This window comes from Misgurnus anguillicaudatus, chromosome 23 (genome assembly GCF_027580225.2).
Source record: "Misgurnus anguillicaudatus chromosome 23, ASM2758022v2, whole genome shotgun sequence".
Classification (NCBI taxonomy): domain Eukaryota; kingdom Metazoa; phylum Chordata; class Actinopteri; order Cypriniformes; family Cobitidae; genus Misgurnus; species Misgurnus anguillicaudatus.
Window position 1 is genome coordinate 36,362,503 of NC_073359.2, and position 27,857 is coordinate 36,390,359.

At 34.3% G+C, this 27,857-nt stretch overlaps 1 protein-coding gene across 1 annotated transcript; it reads right to left on the bottom strand.

The window, feature by feature from the left end:
- Window positions 1-1,777: 1,777 nt before the first annotated feature.
- Window positions 1,778-27,857, bottom strand: LOC129436327 (solute carrier family 12 member 3). Its single transcript, XM_055194408.2, has 26 exons — window positions 27,109-27,857; window positions 26,752-26,838; window positions 25,562-25,637; window positions 25,311-25,406; window positions 23,569-23,708; window positions 23,112-23,222; window positions 22,099-22,210; window positions 18,144-18,274; window positions 17,959-18,043; window positions 17,657-17,814; window positions 15,908-16,015; window positions 15,699-15,822; window positions 15,510-15,611; window positions 15,242-15,397; window positions 14,865-14,964; window positions 14,669-14,780; window positions 11,343-11,477; window positions 10,323-10,429; window positions 10,152-10,234; window positions 9,956-10,042; window positions 7,798-7,896; window positions 5,687-5,798; window positions 5,520-5,606; window positions 5,291-5,423; window positions 4,909-4,976; window positions 1,778-4,641 (listed from the first exon to the last, which is right to left on the bottom strand). The coding sequence occupies exons 1-26, from the start codon at window positions 27,337-27,339 to the stop codon at window positions 4,503-4,505; spliced, it is 2,979 nt and encodes a 992-aa protein (XP_055050383.2). The 5' UTR covers window positions 27,340-27,857; the 3' UTR covers window positions 1,778-4,502.

The following is a 27,857-nucleotide window of genomic DNA, read 5'->3' on the forward strand; positions in this document are numbered from 1 at the left end:
CAAATTGTTTATGAGCCCCATTTACTTCCATAATTAGTTTGCTTACATACATTCCTCAAAATATCTTCCTTTATGTTTATCAGAAAAAAAGGAATTTATACAGGTTTGTTACAACATGAGAGTGAGTATGATGAGAGAAATTTCATTATTGGATAAACTATGATGCTTTGGAAGTATGGCTGAGTTCAGGGACAGACATCTGTTTAGATGATGGGTAGTGTTTAAAAGCAATGAAACAACACACATTACATGTTAGATTTGCTGTTGAAAAGATTTGCTTTACATAATCTTTTTAGAAATGCACTTAAAGTGCATGCCTTGAACCCAGATGATTGCTGCTTGCAGCTTTATTTATTTCTGCAATTCCAGTTGGTGCAACTAGATGTGTAGAGATTACACACTTTCCCTAACCAACTGGTGTCAAGAGGATTTTTACTAGATACAAAGCTGTGAAAAAGTGTTTGTCCCTCATCAGATTTCTTATTAAAGTTTGACAAATATGCAAAAACATGTTTCAGATAATCAAACAAATTTAAATGTTAGTCAAAGATAAAACACAACTGAACACAACATGCAGTTTTTAAATGAAATGGTTTTTATTATTAAGGGAAAGCAAAGTCCAAAACTACTTGGCCCTGTATTTACCTCAAGAGCACAGTGGCGACTCATCCAAGAGGTCAGACCCCACAACAACATCCAAAAAACTGCAGGCCTCCCTTGCCTCAGTTATGGTCAGTGTTCTGACTCCAGTATAAGAAAGAGACTGGGCAAAAATGGCCTGCATGGCAAAGATCCAAGACGAAAATAAAAAACAATCAAGGCTCATCTCAGTTTTGCCAGAAAACATCTTGATGATGCCCAAGACTTTTGGGAAAATACTCTATGGACTGATGAGACAAAAGTTTAACTTTTTGGAAGGTGTGTGTCCCATTATGCCTGGCGTAAAAGAAACACAGCATTTCAGAAAAAGTGGAGTCATGAACACTGACCTGGGTTTTTAATCGCTTCAGATTTTGAAAATCCCTGCTGATATAACTCTTGTTTAAGCATGAGCTCTGTCACATTCCCTCTACGCAGTTTGAGCTTTCACTCAGGTGATTCCCCAGGTGTAAGGACATAATAAATAAACATATCTATGTACCCCAGATGATTATCGTTTAAAACTTTAGAATTAAACCTCACCATCTAGATGACAAGTTTAAACTCTAAGCAACTAATGTATAAACAAGCTACCAACTCTTCCCCATCCGGAGCACAGATATGCGTTGAAGTAGCCGTGTTCTCTTCTTTCTTTTTACAGACATAATGTAATCATGCAAAGACTAAATTATTATTTTTTAAAGATTTTACAATGAAAACAAACACAAATTTTAAATCGGAATACGCTTACCATTATGGATCGGGTAAGATAAAATGGAATATGATTTTTTTTTTGCTTAATTGATTTTTGTTCATATTTAATTGAAAAATATTATGGACTGCAACTTATTAAAAATCTGTATTTTGTTAAAGAGGGCAACACTAACCAAAGAACACACTCAAACACTAAGATTCAATGGCAATTTTGTGTTTATTTAAGAATTATTACATTCTATGTTATGATCACTCATTAATATACACTGTTCTTTGTTATGCTTGGTTTTTATGTTAACAATCAATAAAAATGTAAAGTATTCATTGCATTCAACTGTACTTTTTACTTTGAAAACAGATCAACAACACATTTGTAATTCATAAACATAACAGTATTAATATGCAGTAAAATATTATCATTTTCTAAATACTTTATTTTTGATTAATAAAATCATAGTAAAACATGTATAAATAAATATGAACATTTTATATAATTGGCATGAAAATGTGCAGGAAACAGCAAGTTAATTCTCCCTTGAAATCAGAATCCCGAAATTAAGGAGTATTCCTCCACCAGAGGTTGCAATATATTTTATATTATGTACCTTCCAATAATTACATGGTCTGTGGGGGACTATGTACCCTGTTCGAATAGTGTTATGTCGAAAAAAACTGTTTTGGTTAAAATTTTTTGGTAACACTTTACAATAAGGTTCATTAGTTAACATTAGTTAACTACATAAGTTAACATGATTTAATAATGAACTGCACTTATACAGCATTTCATAATCTTTGTTAAAGTTTATTTCAACAATTACTAATACTTTAAAAAAAATCTTGTTAACATTAGTTAATGCACCGTGGACTAACATAAACAAACAATTAAAAGCTTTATTTCTATGAACTAACATTAACAACAATTAATAAATACTGTAACAAATGTATTGTTCATGGTTTGTTCATCTTAGTTAATACATTAACTAATGTTAACTAATGAACCTTATTGTAAAGTGTTACCATTTTTTTACAACATAATTCCTGTAGTTCCGTTTGTGTCATTGTGAATTTACTTGACCAGCCACTGTGGCTAGTGGTTTTCCATTATTACTACTCCTTCAGAATTTTTAAGGCCACAATTTTGTTCCTGGGTAATTATGTTTTATATGATTAAAGCTGACGATGGTTAGCTAAAATTTACTTGAGCTAGAACGTTTTAAATGTAAATGAAAACTGTTCACATCGAATCAAGGCTACATTAAATTGCAAAATACTACAGGTCATCAAATATTTAGCTTTGCTGAGGTTGTGTGTTGAGCCTTATTTTTATGAAAACATATGGTGTATAAAATAAAAAAGGAGCAGCATGTAATACATGTAATAATAAAAAAACGACAGTCTAAAACATTCATTATTTAAAATCTCATATTGTAGACAGTAAAACCAAAGTGCGGAAGAAATTAATTTGTGGATCAGTGATATTGACACAGACATGAAAAATGCAATGTTTTGAGATCATAACTTTACTATTTTTAATTGATATCAAATTATTAAAATCTCTTAAACATTTGGATCCTCACCTCCAGAAGAACAAAGGACTGTTTAAATGAATGTTGTTTCATGCTCATTTTGTTCACTTCTCCACAGAGGTATATTGGATACAGAGTTGTGTGACGTTGGTCATTAGATTAGTTGTTTTTTTGCAATGGTATAGTGACAATATATAATTGTTTGCCAGTATCTTGATTAGAATACAAAAATATACAAAAAACTTTGTATAATATTTATAATATAATATTGTATTATATAATATCAGGAATGCTCTGATCGATCGGGCGCCGTTCGGTATCGGGCGATAATGGCATTAAATGACTCAATCGGTACTCGCTGAATTTGACCATCTCATGAACCGATCTTTCTGTTCACTTTTGTCTTAGGGATCATGAATACGGCAGCAATTAGAGACATTATTTACGTAGTGCAAGCATTTTTTAACCCGTTGCCCATGTGCGACGTGCAGATTTGTATTTCTGTCTCTGCCTTTACAGAGATATGTGTATTTTCTATGAGGACGCGCTCCGGTCAACAGCACGACGCGTTTTCACATCCCCATTAAACAGCATATACAACACTATATCTATCGCGGACAATTGCATCCCCATGCTAAAAGTTTAATATTTGCATGCGTTTTAAAGTTTTGGCCGTTTAAACCAAAATTTTTCTCACAAATGCTCTTGTCTGAGTACACCCGCCGCGTGCACACAGCAGCCTGCCATCAGTGCACATGAACAGAGCGATCTCTCTCACATCTTAAAGCTACAGTAACCTAATTCATCTCTCAATAAAATCCCTCTCTGCTTTTGACTAAGGAACTGTAATACTTCGTACTAATGCATGTATATTAAGTTCATACAGTAAAGACTTGAAGTGTTTTATTTTTATTACTTTTAGGAGACATAAACAATTTAAAAGAAAAATTAAATATGTTTTTGCAGAAGAAATATTTGTTGTGCTTATTTATTTGATTCTCTGTATAACAAAGGCAACATCTGTGGTATTACTTTATCTAGAATTTTTTTAAGTTACAGTCATCAAAGAGCTTGCATATCATCAAAAAAAAAAAAAATGGAATCTGAATTGGCCAATCATGAAGATAACACATCAGTTATCAGTATCGGCTGCAAAAATCTTCATTGGAGCATCCCTAATATATGTCCTTTGTTATATGTGTTTTTTATTAGAGAAGATACAAACAGACTATACAGAAAATATGTAAATATATATGGTCATTATAACTTCATTAAAACTGTGTTACACGTCACTGATAAAATCCACCAGGTTAGCTGGTGTTAATGTCAAGTCCCTAATATTTTAAAATGTGGAAAATATTGAGTGAATAGGTGACCTTACTTTTGAATAATAATGTAGATTACATCTATTTAGACTACTAATATACTACAAACAATATGAAGTTAATCATACCATTGTTGAACTTGTGACTACAAACAATATGAAGTTAATCATACCATTGTTGAACTTGTGAATTGGTAAACCTTTCGTTCATGCTTGTGGATAGTAATCATACATTGTGTGTTCTACCCTGTTATTTAAAACCGAGAGCAATTTCAATACAGTGCATTTGTTTGTATGTTTTACTGGCAGTAGAAGGTCATGACGTTTTCTTGATTTCCTCGAATGAGCAGGACAGGACAGTGGATGCCATAGCTTAATGCTTCCATCCAGGCCATATAGAGAGAACTAGGGCAATTAACATCAGGGACTGGAAGAGAACTGTAACAAAAATGTATTTTGAATACACAATTAATATAAAAAAATAAGACCCGTGTTTTCTAAATCTAAAGAGCCACAGCAAAAGAAACAAATAACATCACAGTTGTTTAATGATATTTGATGTGTACATGGAGGAAGCCTTATACTCCTTGCAAGAAACTAACCAAAGTTAGCAGTATGTGTCTATATTTTAAAAAAGATCTCAACATTCAGTGTGTTTACATTCACAGAATAAGCGGATAACTATCAAAATGCATCCATACTCACATCACAACCAGAGCAGCATGTATTGAGTTCCTCTTAATGATTTCATTTAGTCGCACAGACCTCTCCACCTAAAGATGTTAAATAGAAAAATATGTTTTTATTCTGTAGCTCAGCTCAGCATGTACTTTACAACTTGGCAAGCACAGTGTCATAGGTTCAAAACACATGCTGGTAAAGTGTGACCCTGTCTGTGAAATCCAGGCTATAATCTTAAATTTAATTATCAGATCAGGAGCATCAAAGTTTCTATATCATGTCAAATTCAATATTTCACTCAGTCAATATTAACGTTACCATGTTTATATTTTAACAAAATGCCTACATTTAAATTTGAGCATAGTTACATTAAATGCTTTCAAGAAAGCCAGAAACACACACACACCTTGGGTTTCATGAGCTCAAGGTCTTTGTTTGAAACTTTCCATGGACTTAGTCTCTTGAGTTCCTGGATGTCCCCTACCGTCTGTTCTTCATTCAGACTGAACTGGGACATGTTCTCCTCATACCGCTGCAAACTACAGTAAAAGAGAAAAAACAACAACTGTAACCTCTATGTTCTTGTGTGCATGTTTCTATGTCCAAGTATAAGCATGTTGGTAAATGTTTCTTACTTTTTAGCAAGTGGCTCTTTGTCAACATCTGTTATCACAATGACATCCTTAATTTCCAGACGGAATTTTTTTAACAGCGTTTTCATGCTGTAATAAGAAAAAGGTTACAGCAAAGATCTGTTCATTTCTGCATATTAAAACTATAACTAACACCAGAAATAACTTACTCTTTACGGTATTCCCCCATTGTCTCCTGATCTCCTATAAGGAACACTCTGATTTTGGTCTTTTTCCAGCGGTTTCTTCTGGTCATCAAATACGGTATTAAAAGAGTCAGACCTGAAGGAAAGAATTCGCAATGAGACTGATATGTTCTCTTGCAACATTCAAAAAACACTGCAAAATTTGAGAACCACTGACTTAAACTACAAATGGAATATTCACTTTCATAAGATCAAATATAAAAAAAACTATTTTAACCTGGATTGTCAAGTTAAACTACAAATGGAATATTCACTTTCATAAGATCAAATATAAAAAAAACTATTTTAACCTGGATTGTCAAGTCCTTTTTGCCAAAATGTTGGTAAGGACTAGAGCAGGGGTCTCCAACCTTTTTATGAGCAAGGGCTACAACAATGGATAAAAAAATCTGGAGGGCTACTTTTTGATATAGTCTACTTACAACTTTTTTGCTTTACTTGTTTATTTTATTTTATTTGACTTGTTTATATTTTTTTGTATTGTTTAAAATGTTAACATATGTAAACCAAGCCAAGCTAATATTAAAAAATATGTAATGAATACATAATACAGTTGAGACTATTAATAGAATGTGCTTTGGCGGGCACCTCACAGACTCTGTGCGGGCTACCTGGTGCCCGCGGGCACCACGTTGGTGGCCCCTGGACTAGAGGGATGTAACACTGTTCAGTCACAGCGTGGCACTAAAAATTCATTGTTGCACAATTGTACATCTAAATCTAAATCGATTGATATTCGATTTCATAAATAATATATTTGCATTTAATACACATACCAGAAATGTAAAACAAGGTAGGTATATAGCATAATATGTAAAAGAAATGTGAAGCTACAGCTCAGGAGTTTTTAATCATCTTTGACAGTATTTCTCACATTTCCCTCAAATGGTAAAATGTAACTACAGAAACATACACAGAACATACACATCTGTGTAACACACAGATTGGGATATGAGGTACTGTATGTGCTCTTCAGTTTCTGACCCCGCAAAAGTGTTGCTATAAAAGTGGTGATTAAGGTTAATTTCGGGAATCTTCTAAATTACAAGTGTAAAACCCTCATCAACCAAGGGTTAAAAGCGGGGTTTAGAACAAAAATACCCTGGGGGTTAAGCATAGTATAAAAAGCCCTCTAGTGGAGAGTAAAGACAATTAAACCTTTATGAATGCAAACTGTATTAAAGTCCAGGTGTGTAAATATTAACTGTAATATAGTAATAGCTGCAATAACTTTACATCTGTGCTTCCATGTGAGGACAGGGTAATATTGTATATACGTATATAAATTTAACATTTCAAAACTAAAACTCATAACATTGTTTTTAATAAATGTCATCCAGTTTACCCTATTACGATCATGTTGCTGACCGATCAGCGCATAACATCAAAGTATCACGAGAGCATTTTGCATACAGATCAGTCTAAACTCATGTTTTTTGTGTTCAGATGCCAACACACTGTGTAATTTAATAGCTGAACTGCCAGTCACAGAGGACGAGACAATCGTAAATCAACAGAAGACTGATTTCCAGTGACAGAAAAACTGATCAATCATGTTGTTTTTCTAAATGGGTGGGCTTTGTTATCAATAATTTTATGACCAGTTCTGCCTGCTCTTGGGATCCTGATTGGATTATAAAATTGCAGTTATTTGTGGAGTAATGTTCTGTGTGTGCATTGTACTTCGCCCTGCTATTCTGCATGGATGAACCTGATGTCTGTGTTCACATAATCAGAGCAGATCTGTCATTATACATCGATGTGACAGAAGTATATCCTAGTACATCCGCATCCGATGTAAACGCATATTGGTTATCTATTTTTACCCATCCACCTAGCGAATGTATTTGTTAATTTTTAACTGAAAAAAATTTAACGGATTGCCACTTTAAGTATTTTTTTATTTGGCGGCTCCTTAGCTTGAATGACCTTATGCAATAGAATTGTGTAAATTTGATGGACACTGAGAAATAATGTTATCATTCACGTCTTTAAAACATACACATAGACTTTTTGGCTACTTTATTGTAAAGATATTTGACATGATGCTAATTATTCAAGCAACTGTTTCTCACCTCCATCATCAGCAATCCAATAGACATCTATGGTCTTCCTTCCCTGTTTTGTCTGAAAAATTGTCCTAACCTGCACATCAGTAAAATCTTCAGAAACATCTGCAGGAGGAGACAAAAAATATGACATGAAATTCGTTAAACCTGCAAAAATAACCATAAGCACATGAACCAGGCACATGGTACCAAACTACAGTTATTTCCATGGGCTATTTCCATGTAAGATGGAAAAGCATGTCTAATTTAATGACATTTGTATTTTACCATATTAATTTTCTAAATGTCTCATAACCAAAAAAGCGTATATACAATTTCAATAAATAATATTTTTACTTGAAGGTGTATAGACGGTTTCAGCGGTAACAACCTAAACAAGCGGCTTTTGTGGTCAACACGTAACTTCCGGTAAACTCCGCTAAGAATATATAACAACAAAGTCCTTTTAAAGTAGTTTATTTATATAACAAGCAAAATAAACAACACGTAGATTACATAGGAAACCAAAAAATGTTTTATTTTCAACAAGGTATTTGTTTAAGAGTTCAGTTTTAGCAACTAGTCAGAACATTAAACAAACAGAAACCGGAAGTAAAGTTCGGATCAGACGCGCAATCGCGTCACCACACGTGTGTCCAGTGAAACAGTCTATAGCATTGCATCACGAAACCCAACAAACTTGGGTACTATAGGCTAATAATGGAGAGGTTGAGGCAGTGGCACACAGACAAATGGAAATTTAAAAATTATTGGCAAATTTTTATACAACAGTTACAATTTGGAAATAAAACTGCATTAGTTATGCAAATGTTTTCTTATTTTTTATAATATTAGAAAATTATAAATTAGGAGAATCAGGGCAACTTTAATTTTAATATAACACAGCAACATTTACTGTACTTTCGGGCCACGGCCCTCAGTCAGGTTTGATTTTTGGCCCTTGGTAGGCCTGGCTTAAACTTTATATATAATGTAATTTATAATATAATATAGAATGCAGCACTGAAGTATAATATATTGTAGTATATGTGTACTGTACTATAATATACACATAAGATATATCTGACTTTTTTATTAATTTTATTCTATTTGCCACTGTGCAGTTATATAGTTCATCCAAAAATGAAAATTCTGTCATACATTTTTTTTCTGATAAACACAAAAGAAGATATTTTGATAAATGATGCATAAATCCATAGTAGGAAATACAGATACCATGGAACTCAATAGGTACCATACTGTGTGCTTACCATCATTTATCAAAATATCTTTTTTATCATTTATCACAATACTTCCATAATATTTGTTTTCCTACTATGGAAGGCAATAGTTATGGAGCATTCACACGGGGTGTAAGCATTGACGCTTCCCATTCACTTTTAATGGGTGCTGTCAAGCGTTGGCGAACTTAATTGTGGATACGTTGGCGCCACATCACTGCCGTTGCTCCCGGCAGAAGTTGAACATTTCTCAACTTTTCAAGCGGCAATGCAAGCGTCAGCCAATCAGATTGCCTTATGCAAATAACCTAGGCAGAGCCAGCCAATTACGTTTATGGAAGACCGGAGCATGTGCTGCGTCCACTGTGATTGGCTGTTGGCCATGCTTCAGACAAGCCTTCTGTCAAACGTTAACGCTTACGCCCGTATGAATGCACTTGTATTGTGTTTACCATCATTTATCAGAATATTGTGTTTTGTGTTCATACAGGTTTAGAACAACATAGTGCTTTTCACACCTGAAATTGTTAACCCTGGGTCCCGCTTTCAAATTACAGGTGTGAAACGCTCCTTAACCCAGGGTTAAAAGCAGGGTTTAGAATGAAGATAACCCAGGGTTAAGCGCAGTGTGAAAACCCCTCATGAGGATGAGAAAATTGTGACAGAATTTTCATTTTTGGGGGAACTATCCCTTAAAGTAAGAGTAAGTACTAAATTTAATTAAGTACTACATGTTTTATTTACTTGAGTATTAAGTGTAAAACAACAACTTGTATCTATGAAATGTAGTGAAGTAAAAAGTATGGAATGTAGTAAAGTATGTTTTCCAAGGAATAACAGAAAAGTACAGATACTTACAACATTTATTTCGGTAGTAAGTAAATTTACTTCACTTATGTCATCCTCTGCAAATAAAAAAAGGGGCGAAGTAGAGCATGTGTCACCTGAACTTTGGTCAGTGTCGTCCTTTTCTGATTGCATTACTTCTTCTGCGTCAAATACCGGATTCACAATCGAGCGAGGTCCACCTGCTACTCCACAACAGACACATATCAAACTTTAGCTTCATTTATCTTAAAATTTATCAAAATTGCTGCATCAAAGAATTTTCTGGACACTGAATGAAACACATGTACAAACCTGCACTCTTCAAATCATCTCTCACATCTAATCCATCCATCATTCTTAGAATAGCAATACCATAGCTGCTGTCAAATGCAGTGCTAAAAAAAGAAAACAAAAGAAAAATAAAATAAAAAATAGGGCTATACAAAATTGATTCTTTAAAGTAAAAACGTCAATTGTACTTACTAGACTGTGCTGATGTAGTTTTGTAAGCTCTCAGGTTTACATTCCAGCCAGTTTGACTTAAATCCCAAAACAAGGGTATTTGGCTTCAGTTTACCAAGACCTGATGCCTAGAAAGACAATTGACAAGATAAATAAGGGACACAATAGCCACGTTTCCTTCCAAGGATAAGTACAAATATTGATGAATAACATCCCATGATTCATTCAAATACTCTTTTCCCATAAATTTTGCCTCTGAAAGGCAAATTCATACAAATGCATATCCAAAAAAGTCAACCTCAAAAAACAACTGTGTCCCCAGTTTTCAGTGCAAATTTTTCACCTAAGTGGCAAAAGAGATGTTTGATCTGATACTAGGCCTGTCACGATAGCTACTTTTCATAAGTCAGTTAATTGCCTCAAAAATAATGGCAATAGTCGATATTATTGTCTTTTTAAGACCACTTTATGTCACTGATTATATATGACAATAAAATAGCATAATCATCCAAATCATCCTTTCCAAGAGCACAACTTGGGTTTTTAAGAATATTAAGATGAAAAATTTGACTAAATAAATTTGAAATTAGAATTTAACAAAAAAATTACATTTTAAAACAGCTAATAATGATTGTGGCTTTAAAACCAATTCCAGTCTGATTTGTTATTCCAAACTGTATGTATTCACCAGAAAAACACGAAATTTCACATGTGGACCCTGAGATGCGCGTGCCACTCAACCAAGACAGATAGTAGACAGAAATGACAGGGGCAATCAGGCATTCAATTTTATAAAAAAAAAACACAAATAAAAAAACTATGGCAGTAAATCACCTCTCTAAAAATTACAGAGGTCGTTATTATTATTTACTTATTGTGTGATACGTCGATAAAGTCATTACTGTGACAAGCCTAGCTGGTGCAAGCTGTTAGTTAATCTGTAAACTTATTCACTTTTTAAAATCAAAACATTGCAAACATGACTAATAGGGAGAGGAAATGCATGATGCTGGTATTAGGAACAGATAGCAGTAAGGTAACCTGCATGAGATGATGTGCCCCTTCATTCAGCCTGTCAGCATTGAAGGTTGTGTAGAAAGCACGAACTTTCCTTTGATTTAGCCAGTCAACCACCATATCTGTACTGTGTTGGGGCAATGTAGACTTTTCGTCTTCCTGAAAGCACAAGAGAGTGGAATAAACTATTAAAAAATAAAAATGTTTAGACTCTAAAAAAAGCTGGGCTTTTTTAAAACATGGTTGAGTCTAGATGTTTTCATTTACAAAGTAACAGGCAGCATTAATTTCATTGACAAATAATTTTCGTCATAGTTTTCGTTAAGAATGTGTTTTCACTGATAGAAACAAGGTGATAACTAAATACAAACAAATCCATGAATAGGACAACTATGATTAAAATCCATTGACATTTTCATTAACAAATAAAAACAAGATGAAAGTGTCAAAAGCACATAGAGAGAAGTATGATCTCGCAGTACTTTGATGTCAAACACTGAATGGCTTGCGTAGAGCCACTGTAGCACAAAATTTAACACAGACGCAGAGGTAAATTTGTGGGACATCAGCTTGCTGCGTATGTCATAAACTGTACATAAAAGTTAACGTCTGGTCTGAGAGAAGAGATAGAGAGCAAACATATGGATGCATATTACTTTTGATTTTGTCAAGGGATCCTTTGTTAAACTTGTGGTGCTACAATTAAAACAAACCTGAAGCGCGAACCTATCACACAACTAATTTTAAAGGAAAGCACAAATGTGTTACCGATGCTACTTGATCAGCTAACCTGAGCTGGTACATAATTTGATATACTATATAAGCCAAAATATACCAATGATGTCCTGTACTGATTGCCTGAGTAAGATGGTACATTATAAGATTGATAGACATAAAGTGTCTTGATAGACATTTCATTGTCCTCACATTGAATCAAGTATGCTACAGTATGTACTATAAAGAGAGATGCATGACTGAAGAAATGTTGTGCACCTAATGTGAGATAGTGGGGTTACGCACTACATGTCTTTTTGAATGAGTCTTATAAGTAAACGACATTGCATTTTGAATATGCATCACCTCATATTTCTCATTCACTGAATTTTCTCCCTCATTGGCCACGAGCCCAATGCACAATCTGATAGTGTTCAGATTACTTAAATATGACTAAAACTATGTTGCATTTTAGTCAAAAAACTATGACTAAAACAAAGTCAAAATCTTGACTTTGTGGAAGAGCACTTAGTTTGCAGAACTATGACCTCGGGTGCAGTAACATCATCACTCCTGACAACTCCCCCTCTTGATGTTACTGCGCCCGCGTGCCGAGGTCGAAGTGCTACGAACTCAGTGCTCTTCTGCCATACTTTATAGTTCTCCTTTTTATCCGCTTACAAATTCGCCCCATTTTATTTTGTGCCCAGTGGCGGTTCTACACGGAGGCCAAGGGTGGCCCGTGCCTCTGTAGACATGTCCCTGGCCACCCTTGTGGCCACCCCGTGCTGACCAAATAAAAAAGTATACATTTATTTAGATTTTACACGCGAGCGCCAAAAGCGGAACTAATGCGACGCAACGTTCTTCACGGGCAAATTGCAAATTAGAGCGGCGCACCCAACACTGTAGATGCCTGCGGGTGCTGCTCGGTGAGTGTCTCAATTTCGACCCAATCTCCCGATGTTGTGAATGTGTATATGCAGGTTTGGGCACTGGTAAGGACCCTAGCTGACTTGACATTGGGACACTGTTCACTTGTTCTCCTGTGATGTGGCTGCTTAAGCGCGTTGTGATCATTCACAACTGTTACTCATCAACAACCGGCAAAACCAACATCTCGCTAACTTTTTAAAGTTTACACATTGTAAAAAGCGCTGTAATTATGCTCTTACATATACGTGCATAAAATTGGAGGAATATAATTAAATGTTACATATAAAAATGTTTACAATTTAAAATAAATATTTTTTAAATACTGATTAGATTGTGGTCCCTAACGGTCTAGCAATGTGTGTTTATATGTAAACTAAACGTTTGTCTTTATAAAAGTTTGCATTTCATAAAGTTTATTGAGTAGGCTCTCATGATTTTCGGTTGGGGGGCTTTAGAAAAGAGCCAAGCTCCCCTTTTGCACCTGCACTCACTCTTGTATTATATAAATATTTATATGATTGTAAAGTGAAATAAAGTTTACGTGGCAGTTTCCCGGAAAGGGATTAGACTAGTCCTAGACTAAAATAAATGTAGGAGCTGTCCAAACTGAAAACAACGTGCATGCCATATCTTAAAATTCACCAGTGTCCTTTGTTTTGCTTCAAAATGCACACAAGTAATGTTTTTAGTAAGACATGTTTGCTAGTTATATTTCCTAATTAAACTAAGGCCTAGTCCTGTTTTAAACTAATTCCTGTAACCACCCCTATAATATTTAAATATAATTTCTTGTCATTTTTTATGTGCCCCTCTGGTAAAACACTGGCCCCTCCTTGGCCCCCCTAGTGAAATTTGTCTAGAACCGCCACTGTTTGTGCCACCATACTTACTCGTGTAAATACTCATGTAACAGTCTTTAAATAGGTAAAACATGGAAGTGTTTGGTGACTTCTAAATTCATCCCTGATTGGATACTAATGAATGAATGGTGCTAGGCTGAATGCTAACATATTCACAATGCACTGTACAACAAGTGCACACAATGAGAAAAGAGAGGTATGTATTAATTTGTATAAGTTGAGGGAAGAACATAGTGAAATATTGAAAAAAATGTTCCTTTAACACTGGTAACAGGCAGGTTTATTTCTGTAATTTTCCATAAACAACAACACGATTGTAAGTATTATGTTAAATGCCACCACTTCCAGATCCAAATGCTCTATTAAATGTCCACAAGCAAACAACAAACAATACTAATACACACTCCCAGTGTGCTACTATGGTAAAATCATGATCCTAAACTTTATGTGAAATCCCAAATGACCAGACATCTTTCATGACTTGTTAAAATATTGGTGTCTGGGATGCCATGAGCCTGGAGAATGTAGTGTATAACATGAGTTTATAAAATCTTAAAAATGCTCATAAATGGCTGTTGACATTGATGTCTCACTTAAATTGAGTGGAGGCATGTAGAATGAGACTTAATCTTTTCAGATCTTTTGATCTTCATTGTGATTTAAGCTATGTAATTGTGATCTGACACATTCCTAGATTTGTAATTAAAATCATAGCGCTTTTAGACTTTATTTAAATTGTAAATATGTGCATTTCTGCCATTCTCTGCCACTTGACATGCAGTAAAGCTGGAAGAAATGTGTTTATAAGTTCATTCACGCTGTACAATATATGGTTCTTACCATGACAATGTTTCCACAGATCATCAGGCTGATGTTTTTAGTGAAAGTGCCCACAAAGTCTACCAGAGCGGGACGCACATTTGGAGGACCCGTCAGAACAAGACACTGAGGCCTAGAAGAGTATTGCTTAAATAAGTATAATTTGTAGCAAGTATAGTCATGTTATTTGACTCGTTTTATAACTTCCAAGTCTCACCTGAAATTTTTGACGTGATCGTCAACATTTGACAGAAACACAGTGAAGGACAAAGCCATGTTGTAGAAACCTGACTGGTAAGAGGAACCCCAGTTCACATCTAGATACAAACATAGACAGGAACATGTATGATATGTATATATTTATTGTATATATTAGTGTGTGTGTGTGTGTGTGTGTGCGCGTGCGTGCGTGCGTGTGTGTGTGTGTATATATATATATATATATATATATATATATATATATATATATATATATATATATATATATATATATATATATATATATATCACTGATTAAAAAATGTAATAATATGCATCATTTTTTGTAATTATCACAAAAAAAGTTTATCATTGATAGATAATGAGAGCACTTACGGGGTTTTTTATATGAAACATAGCCTATGAGGCAGAAGACAACAGCGGAAGTGACAAGAGCAGCCCACCACGTGAACAAAAACATGAGGACAAAAGACAATATAGAGCCAAACAGAGAAGTCCAAGCATTGTAGTAACGGTATAATGGCCTCCAGCCTGCAGGAATTCAGAGGGGAAAAAATGTTATTTTGCTGGATTTGGAAACAAATCATACAGAAAGCTCTAGATACAGTATTTTGTTTACAACTTAAAATATTAAAGTACTTACCAGGCGATTGGGTGACGGTTGCATGAAAGCAGCTGAAGTTAATGAGACCGTAAGAGCAGAGGAAGAAGTTTGAGATCAGAGGAGCGATGGTGTTCAGATCACCTAAGAGGTCCAATATAATATTTAATATTTATATGGCACAAACACAAAAATAATCTTGTATAAAGTTTAGAAAATACAGTAACTCACCAATGTTGATGATCCCTAAAGCAATAAAAAACGCAAGCGTATAGGCACGCAGAGGCTCGTTGTTATTCCCATAACCTTTCGCAAAAAATCCAATGAAGGGGTAGATGTTGTCTTTACACAAACACTGTGGCATTAAAGTCAGAAAACAACAGTTACAATGTACTGCATGCTGTAATGTATCGTACTGAAAAACACATAAGCACTTTTACCTGAAAAATTTTTGGGGCAGACACCAAAAAACCCAATGCTGATGACAAAGTGGCAGCAAATATTCCGATTATGATTAAATATCCATTTGCTGAAACCATGGTAAGTATCTAGAAACACAACAGAAATAGATTAAGGCCTTAGTATATTTCACATTTCATTTCTCGTTGAAAAAAGCATTCATTGTGGCATGGTAGATCATGGTTCAAATCATTGAACAACATCATTAATGTATCTAAATATTGACTTTACCATGGGGCTGGAAAAGTGTGTATAGGCCACGTGTGTATGTGGATTGTTGAGTTATGAATAATAATATGATATAATACAGATTGTCTTTACTTTTTCCATTTTTGTTTCTTTACTTTTTAAAAGACTACAAGGGGACTTTAACCTAGCCTGGCTCCGCCCTCCTACGTGCTTCCACTTAATTTTCATTTGGCTTCAGTACAACGTCTGGGACTGCTGTGTAGAGTATAGTTTTCTCCGGCAAAAATCTGCAGGTCCAATCAGCGAACAGAGGGGGGTGGGGGGCTAAAAAAGTTGACATTGAGGTTGTGCGCCAGACACGTTATGGCCCTCCTCCCACGGGGTTCGGGAAAAGTTTGATTCGTTAGCGATTGGTTATGGCAGATTCAGAGTGACTCTGGGCAGATCCAATAGTTTTAAAATTCAACAGAGGACCGTCCTTAATGGAAGTAATGCTTTGCAATGGAGCGTGGCCAGACTCTCTGTACAAATGAAATGAATGTATGAGAGTCTGGTTGGACCAGGCTAACTTTAACCAGTTACAGATCAAAGTTTGTGGGCGATCCTAGCGAATGTAGCTGATCGTTATTGGTAACTTATTAAATGTAAAAAGATTTAACTAAACACAACAAACAATACATCATTAGATTGGTTTAAGGCTTCAGCATTTGTATTTGACCTTTATTTTATTTAGAAAATCTTATAGTGACAGTAATGTCTTGTGTCATGAGTTATGAAAAGGAAAATCGGTTTGTTTATAAGAGTTTATGTGTGCACTAAACTGATACCTGTTTGCAAGAAAAACTGGATGCTAGAGATACTGGGTTTGTCTGGTTAGCTGGCCAATCGGAGGACAGTCCGTTTTCAGAATGATTAGCTTTGCACAAAATCAATGCGTTTTAGGAAGGCAGGGCAAAAAGGTGCAACAATAATTTATGGTATTTGGAAAAAAATGTGTTTTTTGAACAACAAACCACGCAAACACATTGTAATACAGCAAAATAATGTATACACAAAATAACGTTTTTAGCAATGTAATAAGTGCTCTTTGTTTAAGGCATGAAGAAATTATTGCAGGAAAACGTTTCCATGCTATATTGATGCTTACAGATGAGTATTAATCTATTAAATAAAAAGACTATATGGTGACTTTAAGTAAAAATTAAGGTTCTAATACTGGTTTAAAACAGGTTAATATATGATTTGTTAATCAGTGTTTAAAAGTAAGTGGTGCAACACAACTCATATTAATATACAACTGAGGTCAACAAATCCTAGATTAGCTCTAAACTTTGCTGAAATAAAACAAATAATTAATTCCATATCTAAGCATCATTGCAACACTAACATGCTTTGTGGCCTTTGAACGGCATTTGATGGCTGGTATTTCATAAAGGATTACACTTCTTCACATGCTTGTGTTTAAAAGTGAGTATACAAGTCTAGTGTGACCAGTACTAAGACAAGTGTTGTTTTGGTTTAAGAATAACTAAAGCAATCACCTGAAAATTGTTTGCAAGTCCATAGCTACAGGTTTGGTTCTTTTCACAAGTGTCAAAATTCCAGCCTAGTTTACAGCCAAGACCGCTGCAGTGGATTGAAGAGTTGAGTGATAAACTATCATTTTGAATGCCAGAAGCGTCCCTTACAACAGTTGCACCTGAAGAAGATAAGTCAAATTTAGTCATAAAGACTACTGTACAAGTGTGTGGTTTTTAAAAAAATAATCAGATGCATATTTCATTTAATCAAATCAAAATCTGAAGATTTTCAAAAAAGGGAACAAATGAAAATGTAGTCTCACCACATGTCACTGAGATTAACAAATAGCTCAAAGTGGTACAGAGGATGGCCAGCAGTGTCCCTTTGGGAATTCCACCTGTTGGATCCTAAATAACATGGGGCACATGCATTCTTTTGAACTGTTTTAAAATATACAATATCACTTCCATTTTATCTGTTCACATAATACTATAACTACAAAAATACCTTGAGATCCCCACAGATGTTGACACCAGACAGAATTCCTGTGGCAGCAGGAAAGAAAATGGCAAACAACTTGAAGAAATACCCATTCGGGCCTCGGTATGAAGGCAGTAGATTTGAGACAAAGACCTCAGCTGGAGAAACAAAACTTTGGTCATGTTTGGCTGTTTTATTACCAAATGCTATGGCTCTTCATTTTTCAATTAACCTACAATATGGATACAAATTGATAATGTAGCTTGGAGTGTTCTTTAAAGGTTTATTTTTTAAATCAATGTACAATCATTGCTGTAAAAGAAACATTAGACAAGTCTCAAGGATCCATTTTTCATGCTTGTCCAGTAGGGGTGTAACGGTACGTGTATTCGAACCGGACCGTTTCGGTTCAGGGCTTTCGGCACGGTGCACACGTGCACCGAAAGGCCGAATGCATTTTGTGTGCGCCTGTGCGGAACATAATACGTGCGTTTCCGCACGAACATATTAAGTGGCGGAAGTCTCCGCGTTCAGCGCAAGTCTTCTGTCAAACATATAACATAATTCGGCCCGCATAAAGATTTTTATTTACTTAGATGTATATCCGTTTGATTATTGATGTAAACGTTTACGTGTCGTATCTAAAAGCGCATGTTAAACGCGTGTCAACGCGCTGCTTTGTTCTTTCAAAAGTGCGTGAGAGGATGCGCGCCTTTCGTTGGTACGCATTCATGAGACGCGCTTTCTGTGACAGCGAGAATAAGGAATGCGTGATCAGATTTTTCATCTGCACATCACGTCAATCATATCATTGTGCCAATGCGATCAGCTGGTCGGGACAGAGAAGAGCTGTAACCCGGGCTTACTCAGCTGTTACTCAGCTGCGGAGGGGTTCGTAAGTAAAGTCACAGCTTACATTGACGACAGAAGCAAAGATTAGGAGAAACATGCAAAAGATCAAAGATGGCTATGTATGCAACTCACTAATCTCAAAATGAGTGTATAATAAGTATATCATCATGTTGCTTGCTATAGAGCACATAGAGCAGTAATATTATTTTTATACAGCGATGGTACATAGCCAAGTCAATACTGTGAGTTAAACAATCCAAAATAAATCAAAACAGAAAATTTTTGGTGGCAAAAATGTAGGCTAATAGTTCATAAATGTATTCGGGAATTGAATTTGTTAGTTCAAGGTTTTAGTAGAAAAAGTTTAAGAGAAGGTTAAGAAAAGAGTTACCTTCTGTTATAAAATAATGTAAAAAAGAACTTTGCAGTAGTATTTTATTTATTATTTTTTTCATTTTATATATATTTTATATGTTATATTTTAATAAAAAGTGTTTAAAAAAGTGTAAACATATTGTAAAAAAAAGTTTATAGTAATAAACAACCTGCAGTTTAATGTTTGCATTTCTCCCTTACTGTACCGAAAATGAACCGAACTGTGGCTTCAAAACCGGGGTTCGCACCGAACCGTGATTTTTGCGTACCGTTACACCCCTATTGTCCAGGTTTGTGGTTGTCATCTATAAATACTGGACCAGCAAAGCTATAATGGTCATCAGCAAAACTTGAAATGGTCTGTGTGGTGTAGCTTGCTGACTTAATGAAGTCTTGCTGTTCAGCTACACTGCAAAAAATGATTTAAGAAAAAAAATTCTTAGTAATTTTGTCTTGTTTTCAGTAAAAATATCTAAAAATTGATGAGCAAAACGACCCCTAGAAAATAAGTCTAGTTTTTCGACCAAAAATATAAAATTGAAGTGATTTTGTGCATAAAACAAGCAAAAAATCTGCCAATGGGGTAAGCAAATTTGTCTTGAAGATCAAGAAGTTCAAGATTTTTGTTTCCCCCTATTGGCAGATTTTTTTCGCTTGTTTTATGCACAAAATTCCTTAAATTTGATATTTTTGGTCTAAAAACTAGACTTATTTTCTTGGGTCGTATTGCTCATCAAGAAAAAGCATCTTAATTTAAGAATTTTTAGATATTTTTACATGAAACAAGATAAAAATACTAAGAATTTTTTTTCTTAAAAATCATTTTTGCAGTGTAGTTACAACTGAACAGCTGCTTGCTAAGCTTTTAACAGCGTACAAGGTGTTTTGCTTTATTCATTCAGTGGAAAGACTTGACAAAGACTATGTGTAAAAACTACCTATTTTTGGTTAAGCAGGCCATTTTTGTAAGTTGCTTTGAATAAAAGCTTCTGCTGAACGCTTAATTAAAAATAGGTTAGCCTCTCTTTGGCATTTTATGTTTATGTTCTTCAGCTGTTTTATAATAATCAATTATTAAAATCAATACAGCAGCCTAACTTCGCCAATATTTTATAAGCTGGATAGTCTGATGTTAGCGTAAAATAGTGTTCCACAAGGTCAGAAATGCTGTCAAATTTAAAATATTTTCCCATAAATTTAGGCTGAATTTCACAGGGACATTACCTTTATACTATTTTACAGGGGCACACACACAAATACACAAAACCTCTCTACCCTTTAATTTATACTATTTTTAACTTTTAGACTAAGCTTTCTCAAGCCAACATAATGTTTATTCACGAACATTTACCTAATCTAGTTCAAAATTAATGTCTTAATTAAATTCAGAATTTTTACATGAAATGTTATTATAAATAGATGTAACAAACTATTATACATAAATATATGTGTAATTAGTTAAAAGATTACTGCAAGTAAACCGCTAGTTCCTTAGCAAGGACAAGCTAGTTCTTAGCTGGTAGGAAAGCTGGGCCCGTATCCCTAAAGAATTTTTGTGCAAAAAGTGGCTCCTAGTGACGCAATTCTAAGAAAGTTCTTAGAAATGTGGGTGTTTACTCTTAAAATTAAAGAAAAAATCCTAGTAAAGTAAAAAGTAATTCAGAAAGCATCTTAACCCTTAAAAGAGGTCTTAAGGTCAAAATTGTTAGGAGCACAGACAAGGACTTTTAAGAGACTTAAGAGTTTTTTTAGCAACCGGGAAAGTGGACAAAACACGAAGAGGAAGACAAAAAATGTTGCACACAATGCATGACAGTAAGTTAATAACATGCAACACATTAGATCGTGCAGGAATCATGTTTGTCACAGATCTTATTAGAGACATAATAATATAAGATAGTGCCAGAAATAAAAGTAATCACTACATTAACTACAGTAACAGATTCGGTAACTAGAAAAAATGCAACTATGCAGCAGAGATGATTAAGGTCTATTACAGACGTTTAAAACAAAGTAATCACACAAACTTACAGAACCTTGTGTCGCTGTTAATTTCCTATCTAATAGGAATCTAATACATCCTTTCTAATACATTAAGTATGACATTAACAGCACTAATATTATATACCTATATATTAAGTTTATACTATTTATTTTATATATATAAATTAAATATATTAATTATACATTAATTCTATATTGTATATTTCCTAAATTTTTATGTATTATATATATATATATATATATATATATATATATATATATATATATATATAATAGGTCAAAGTATGCCTGTAATTTCAAATTGATGGCTACTGATAGATCCTATACTTAAAAGCACTCTTTTTCTTCCTTGTTGGACAACCAACCAATCACAGTCTTTAAAAGACTGTGTCACACGTAGCAACCGGGTCAACCACACCTCCTCACTAAGATAGGATTTTCCATCCATTCCTTGCTCAGAGTTCACTGAAAATTTTCTGGAATCACTTCTAAGCTAAAACTCCTGGGAAGGAATTTTTAGGTTAAGTTAGAAGCTCTCTGAGAGAATTCTCAGAATCTTTAGGGATACGGGCCCTGGTCTTCAAGCCTGATAAAAAATTCTTAAAATTCATCTTAAACCAGTCAACAAATCAGCTTGACCAACCCAAGAGACCAGCTTAGAACAGCTAACAAGCTGAGGTCAATTTTGCTTTTTTGCAGCTGGGTTTAAGCAGCTTTAGTTTAGCATTAGATGTTTGCTAAGGATACTTACAATGGTAGCCAAAGAATCCCAGAGACTCCTTTTCTTTGGAGGTTGGAAGAACTGTCCCCACAAAATAACTGGCTAAGGAGACTACTATCGCAATGAAGAACAGAATCTGAGCCTGTGGTTAAACAAAGAAGATAAAGAACTGGTGATAAAAGTTACTTTTGTTAAAGGACAAGTTCGGTATTTTACACTTAAAGTCCTGTTTTCAGATTGTTTATGATGAAATAGAACGGTTTTTACTGAAATTTCGGCATATGCGGCTGCCCCGAGAATTTTAGGGTGTTTGTGTTTCACCTCCCACCTCTACAATGGGTTTAATGGTGCACTGTAACAATCCTTCCTAAAATGCATTAAACTTTCGTTTACAAAGACGTGAAACTCACCGAGTGGTCGGGGGTGTTTACTGGTATGCTCACACAAAAATCGCTGCAAAATACGCATTCCAACAGGTTTTATCGTAGTTTTTGCCAACTCCATTGACTTGTTGTATTAGATGTGCTGTGAGGTACGGTATTACTCCGCGCCGGGAACTTTGTTTCTATTCTTGCAATTGGCATTGGCCGATTAGCGCCACCAACTGGGCTGGAGTGTCTATTATTCAAGCTCTAAGCGGAAGAATGTACACGTGTGAGGCGTTTGGAAAAATAGGTCCACAAGTTAACAACGAATGCTAAAACAGCTGTTGGAGGGCGTCTTTTGCGGCGGTTTTTGTGTGAGCATATCAGTAAACACCCCTGACCACTCGGTGAGTTTCATGTCTTTGTAAACGAAAGTTTAATGCATTTTAGGAAGGATTGTTCCAGTGCACCATTAAACGCATTGTAGAGATGCGAGGCGAAACACAAACACCCTAAAATTCTCGGGGCAGCCGCATATGTCGAAATTTCAGTCAGAGCCGTTCTGTTTCATCATAAACAATCTGAAAACAGGACTTTAAGTGTAAAATACCGAACTTGTCCTTTAACAAGATGTGAAATTCTTAGTGGAAGATAAAGTAGAAACAGAGGATAGAATACCTTAGCCTCCCAGGCCATGCCAGCAAATGTGATGCAGAGGAGAATAACAACAGTAATTGACCCTATAATTCGGACATCATTAATAGGGTCCACCATCTGTGCATTGTTTGACTTAGAGAAGAAAGCATTATTATTGTAAGTTTCACATTAAAATAAAATTGTTATCATGTCACATGCCAATAAGCATGTGTATCTGTTGGGTGTACATCAGAATCAACTTTAAAGCATGTCATTTTTCTGTACTATATTTTTCTGGATGAAATTAATACTGAATTTGTATTAAATAAGGACACAGTAATGAGTGATTCAGGCAGGATCCTATCTCACATTCTAACCACAAACTGCTTTATATATTTTGAAAGTGCTTCTATGCATTTTTTATCTATGCAACGTATGCAGCCATTCAACAATAAATTAAACAGTACAACAATTTTAACACTTTGTTAATGTGTCTTACTTTCAAAACATCTCTGACTGTCTCTGAAAACCCCACTGTGTGGAGCGCGCAGGCGAGGGCATTGGCAAATGCAAAGAGCAAACCAATGGGTGCTCCCAGCTCAGGACCCAGACTTCGAGAGATCATAAAGTATGTGCCACCTGAATACATATTGAAGCATATGGGTCACACATTTTAGAATGTTGTAAGTAAAATGTCCAATGCAGTATGTAAAACAGCAATGTATTTGTTTTTTTAGGTTTTAAAATGTACATTTTCCATACCATGTGCAAGGTTTGGTGCAAAATAAATTTTCTAATAAATTATTTGGTATTTAATATATAATTGAAATAGTTTCAGTGTGATTTAACTACATATTTTGATTCTATTTTGCAGAATGTAAATGTATATAACTCAAACTGATTACATTACCTGTTTATTATGTTCAAGCAAAAATTGTAGCAAAATTATTGCACTGCAAAAAACGACTTTCTTATTTAGTATTTTTGTCTTGTTTTCAGTGAAAATATCAAAACATTCTTAAATTAAGATTTTTTAATGAGCAAAATGACCAAGGAAAATTAGTCTAGTTTTTAGACAAAAGCATACAAACTTTAAGTAAATTAGTGCTTAAAACAAGCACAAAAAAATCTGCCAATGGAATAAAAAATTTTTTTTTTTAAATAAGTTACATTTTTTCATAAACACTTAATTCAAGATTTTTTTTAAAGCACAAATTCGCTTAATTTATTTTCCTAAAAACTAGACATTTTGCTCATCAAGAAAATACATCTCAATTTAATAATTTTTAGAAATTTTTACTGAAAACAAGACAAAAATACTAATTAAGAAAGTAATTTTTTGCAGTGTATTTTCTTGAATGCATTTACACTTACAGTTAGGACATATGGGATTGCATTTTCATTAATATAGCAGTTCTGTGTGGAAATCAAAATGCATTTTAACCAGACAACATCTCCACAGATCCGGAGAATGAATGACAAAGAGAACCGAGGTTACAGACATTTAGCAAGGCCAAATCAGCAAGGCATACTGAGGAGCCTGCCAAGGTTAATTTTACACAATTATGTTATCTCAGTGTAATAGTTGATATGCTTTAGATATTATATATGAACAAAGGTAATTTATTGGTTATTTATTAAACTTGTTATCAGAAATAAACTTCAATAAAGGACTGTTGTTATTGATTCTATGTGGAAGTCTAACGGAAGTTGTGTTTAGTTTATAAATCACTAAATTACTTATTTAAATTAGATATTAGATTAGATAAATTAGATAAAACCATTATTCCAATTGGCAAATGTAAATGATATTATTGAATCTGAGTTATTATTATTTATATTATTATATTAATAAAAACATTTAATATTTAATATTTTTCTTAGTATGTTTTATACTTTTCTTTTGCATTTTACTTAATGTTTTTTTTCTTGCTTATAACAAGTAAAATGCAGTTTTCATACTACTTTAGAATTTTTTTTAAATGCGGAAATAATAGTGAAACACTTGAGGATAATAAACATACAATGCAAACGTACAAATCTTACCAACCCACTCATTTATTAATTTGTTTTAAAAGGATAGTTCATTGGTCACATGTGTATAGATATTTTATGACGCATTTTTGGTGAACTATCCCTTTAAGGATTATTTAATGTTTTTGGTGAAAAACCAGACAAAATGCAGACTATTTAAAAATATATATTTTTAGGTGAAGTTGATAACAAAATGCTGTAACTCACCAGAGTAAATCTTCCCATTGGTAGAGATCGCTGACACTGACGTTGCCGTGATTGTTGTGATGGTAACAGACATGAAGATTATGACATAGGTAAGAACTGTAAGTAAAAGATAATTTAAGGAATTCCTGTGTGTGAAGTTTGCTTACTATGCGACTTTTAATTCAGGAGAAGAATTTAAAAAGTGTAAATCAAATAGTTTGAGAGACATCTGGACATTTTTTCATGGAAAAAATGGATAATGATTAACTCACTAATTCCAGCTTGAGATGTGATCCATGGAAGTCGTAGGAACATAATGACTCCCCAGATGTTCAACATACAGCGAATCTATAACACAGCAGCAGCAAACTCAAGTATAGCGATGTGTAAATCGGAGACATATCAAAGCTTATTTTAGAGGTTTTAAAGTTACTGTTCAGATGTGTCTTCTAACATGATTTAGGACAAATGAAACATAAGACAAGTGTTGCCATACAAGAGTATACTGTAGAGTATTTCTTTTATTTTATGCCTGTCTAGGCTGGTCTGACTGGTAGTTATTCTAACAGCATAGAGAACTAATTAATCATGGTGGTTGTACCAGCTTCAGTTTTGAAAAACCAGCATCCACGGTCCAAATATTGTGGTCTTTCAGTTGGATATAAAATAAATGTGAACTGTAGAATTCAGGTAAAATTGCTTTTGATTATTCTTGACTATTTTAAGACAGTGTTGATACATTCTGAAACTTTAAGAGAATGTCATATTTTATTTTTTACCCGTTTTAACATACACAATTTACCAACTCAATGGATCAGCACATTTTATTTTAATTATTCTAATCTAATGTGAGCATATTGAGACAATTTTCTCACAAGTGCTAAGTGATGTCAAAGGGATAGTTCATCACAAAATTATAATTTTATCACCCCTGTGTCATTCTAAACCTCCAAGTGGTTTGATTGTCTTCAGGACACATTTTCAGATAATTTAATGAAAACCGTGAGGCGTGACTGTCCCATTGACTTCAGTTAATTTCAAAATTCTTTTCCCCAGAAAAGAACGAAAGACATCGCTAAAAGGTTGTATAAAAATAATAATAATAATAATAATAATAATAATATAATGAAGCGACGAGAGAACTTTTGTGCACAAAGAAAACTAAACAAATCTGCAAATCTCTGTTTTTCAGTGGGTGCACATTTTCTGCGTGCTTTACATTACATTTTAACTACCATATCATGGTATTGTAAGCATATATACTGTATGTTAAAACTTTTACAAATATTTTTCTATGAAATTATTAGAACATTTTATTCATCTTTATTTGACCTCAAAGCATATCAGATTCCGTAATTCTCATCCCCCCATGTGAACTCTGGACACCACTGCTCTAAATGACACATGAAATTTGGGATGTTTTCTAGAAGAAAAACTGTCTATGTAAATGTTTATCTCTTACCCAAACTCCCAGAATCCATCCAAAGCGAACAAGCTTGACTTTAGGTCTCTCATCTTCTGGTGGAGGAGGAAGATCTTCTTCACCTTGCTATGTTTACAAGAATACATGAAGTTTTATTTTTAACATTCAAAAATGCAAATCAAAAGCAACAAGTACTATCATTAGTGTTATTAGTAAATTAATACTACTGTTGTACAATCAATCCTACTTAGATACCTTCAGAAATTTAACCACTTAAGCAATCAATTTACAAATATTCTGTACCATTTAGTTAATTAGATTCAGTTATGCATTGTCAACAAAATTAATTAGATATTTATTTTTCATAAACTAACCACAAAGATGGATTTTACTTACTGGTTTGCGCAGAATATCTAAAGATGGTCTGGAACACTTCATACGTCCCGTCCAAGTGTCTTTGGCATAGAAATCAAGCTTTGGCACAGGGTCTAGGTGACTGTAAAAAGTCATTTTTTTCGTTGGGTCTTTTCCATAATCAACCTCTTCTGTCTCTTGAGGTGGCTGAATGTTGGCTGAGTTGCCTCTGCGCAAGATTACATTTTTCAGACGTGCAAAATAACTTGCCATTGTGTTTTTTTCTAATCTGGCCTTTGCTGAAAAAAACTCAATTGTGAGCAGACTTAGATCCACAACATCCAAAATAACACATTTAGTGTAGCCAACCCAGTGAGGGAGTAGACCTTTCCTTTTATACTTAAATTGAGCCTACTCCAACACACCCACACATACACACAGCTGTACATACACACATCTATGCACACAAACATACATTATTAGGTGTACACAAACATTGTTGCAGAACAATGACTAGCAATTCTTTGTATTGTGTTCTTAAGCTATCTTAGAAATCTTTTTTGTAAATATTGACTGACAGGATTTTTTTATTTCACATAGAGACAGATTCCATTAAAAAGAGACTGTGTCTGTTTCCCACACGACTAAAAACAAAACTCCCACTCAATCATGTAGAAAACACAAACACAACTTTTTTTTCCAAAATAACTATCAAAAATCACATTATTACAGTTCGTAGTATCGATGTGCTTTTTCTGACAGACATTTACGTAAACCAATATTAGCATGTT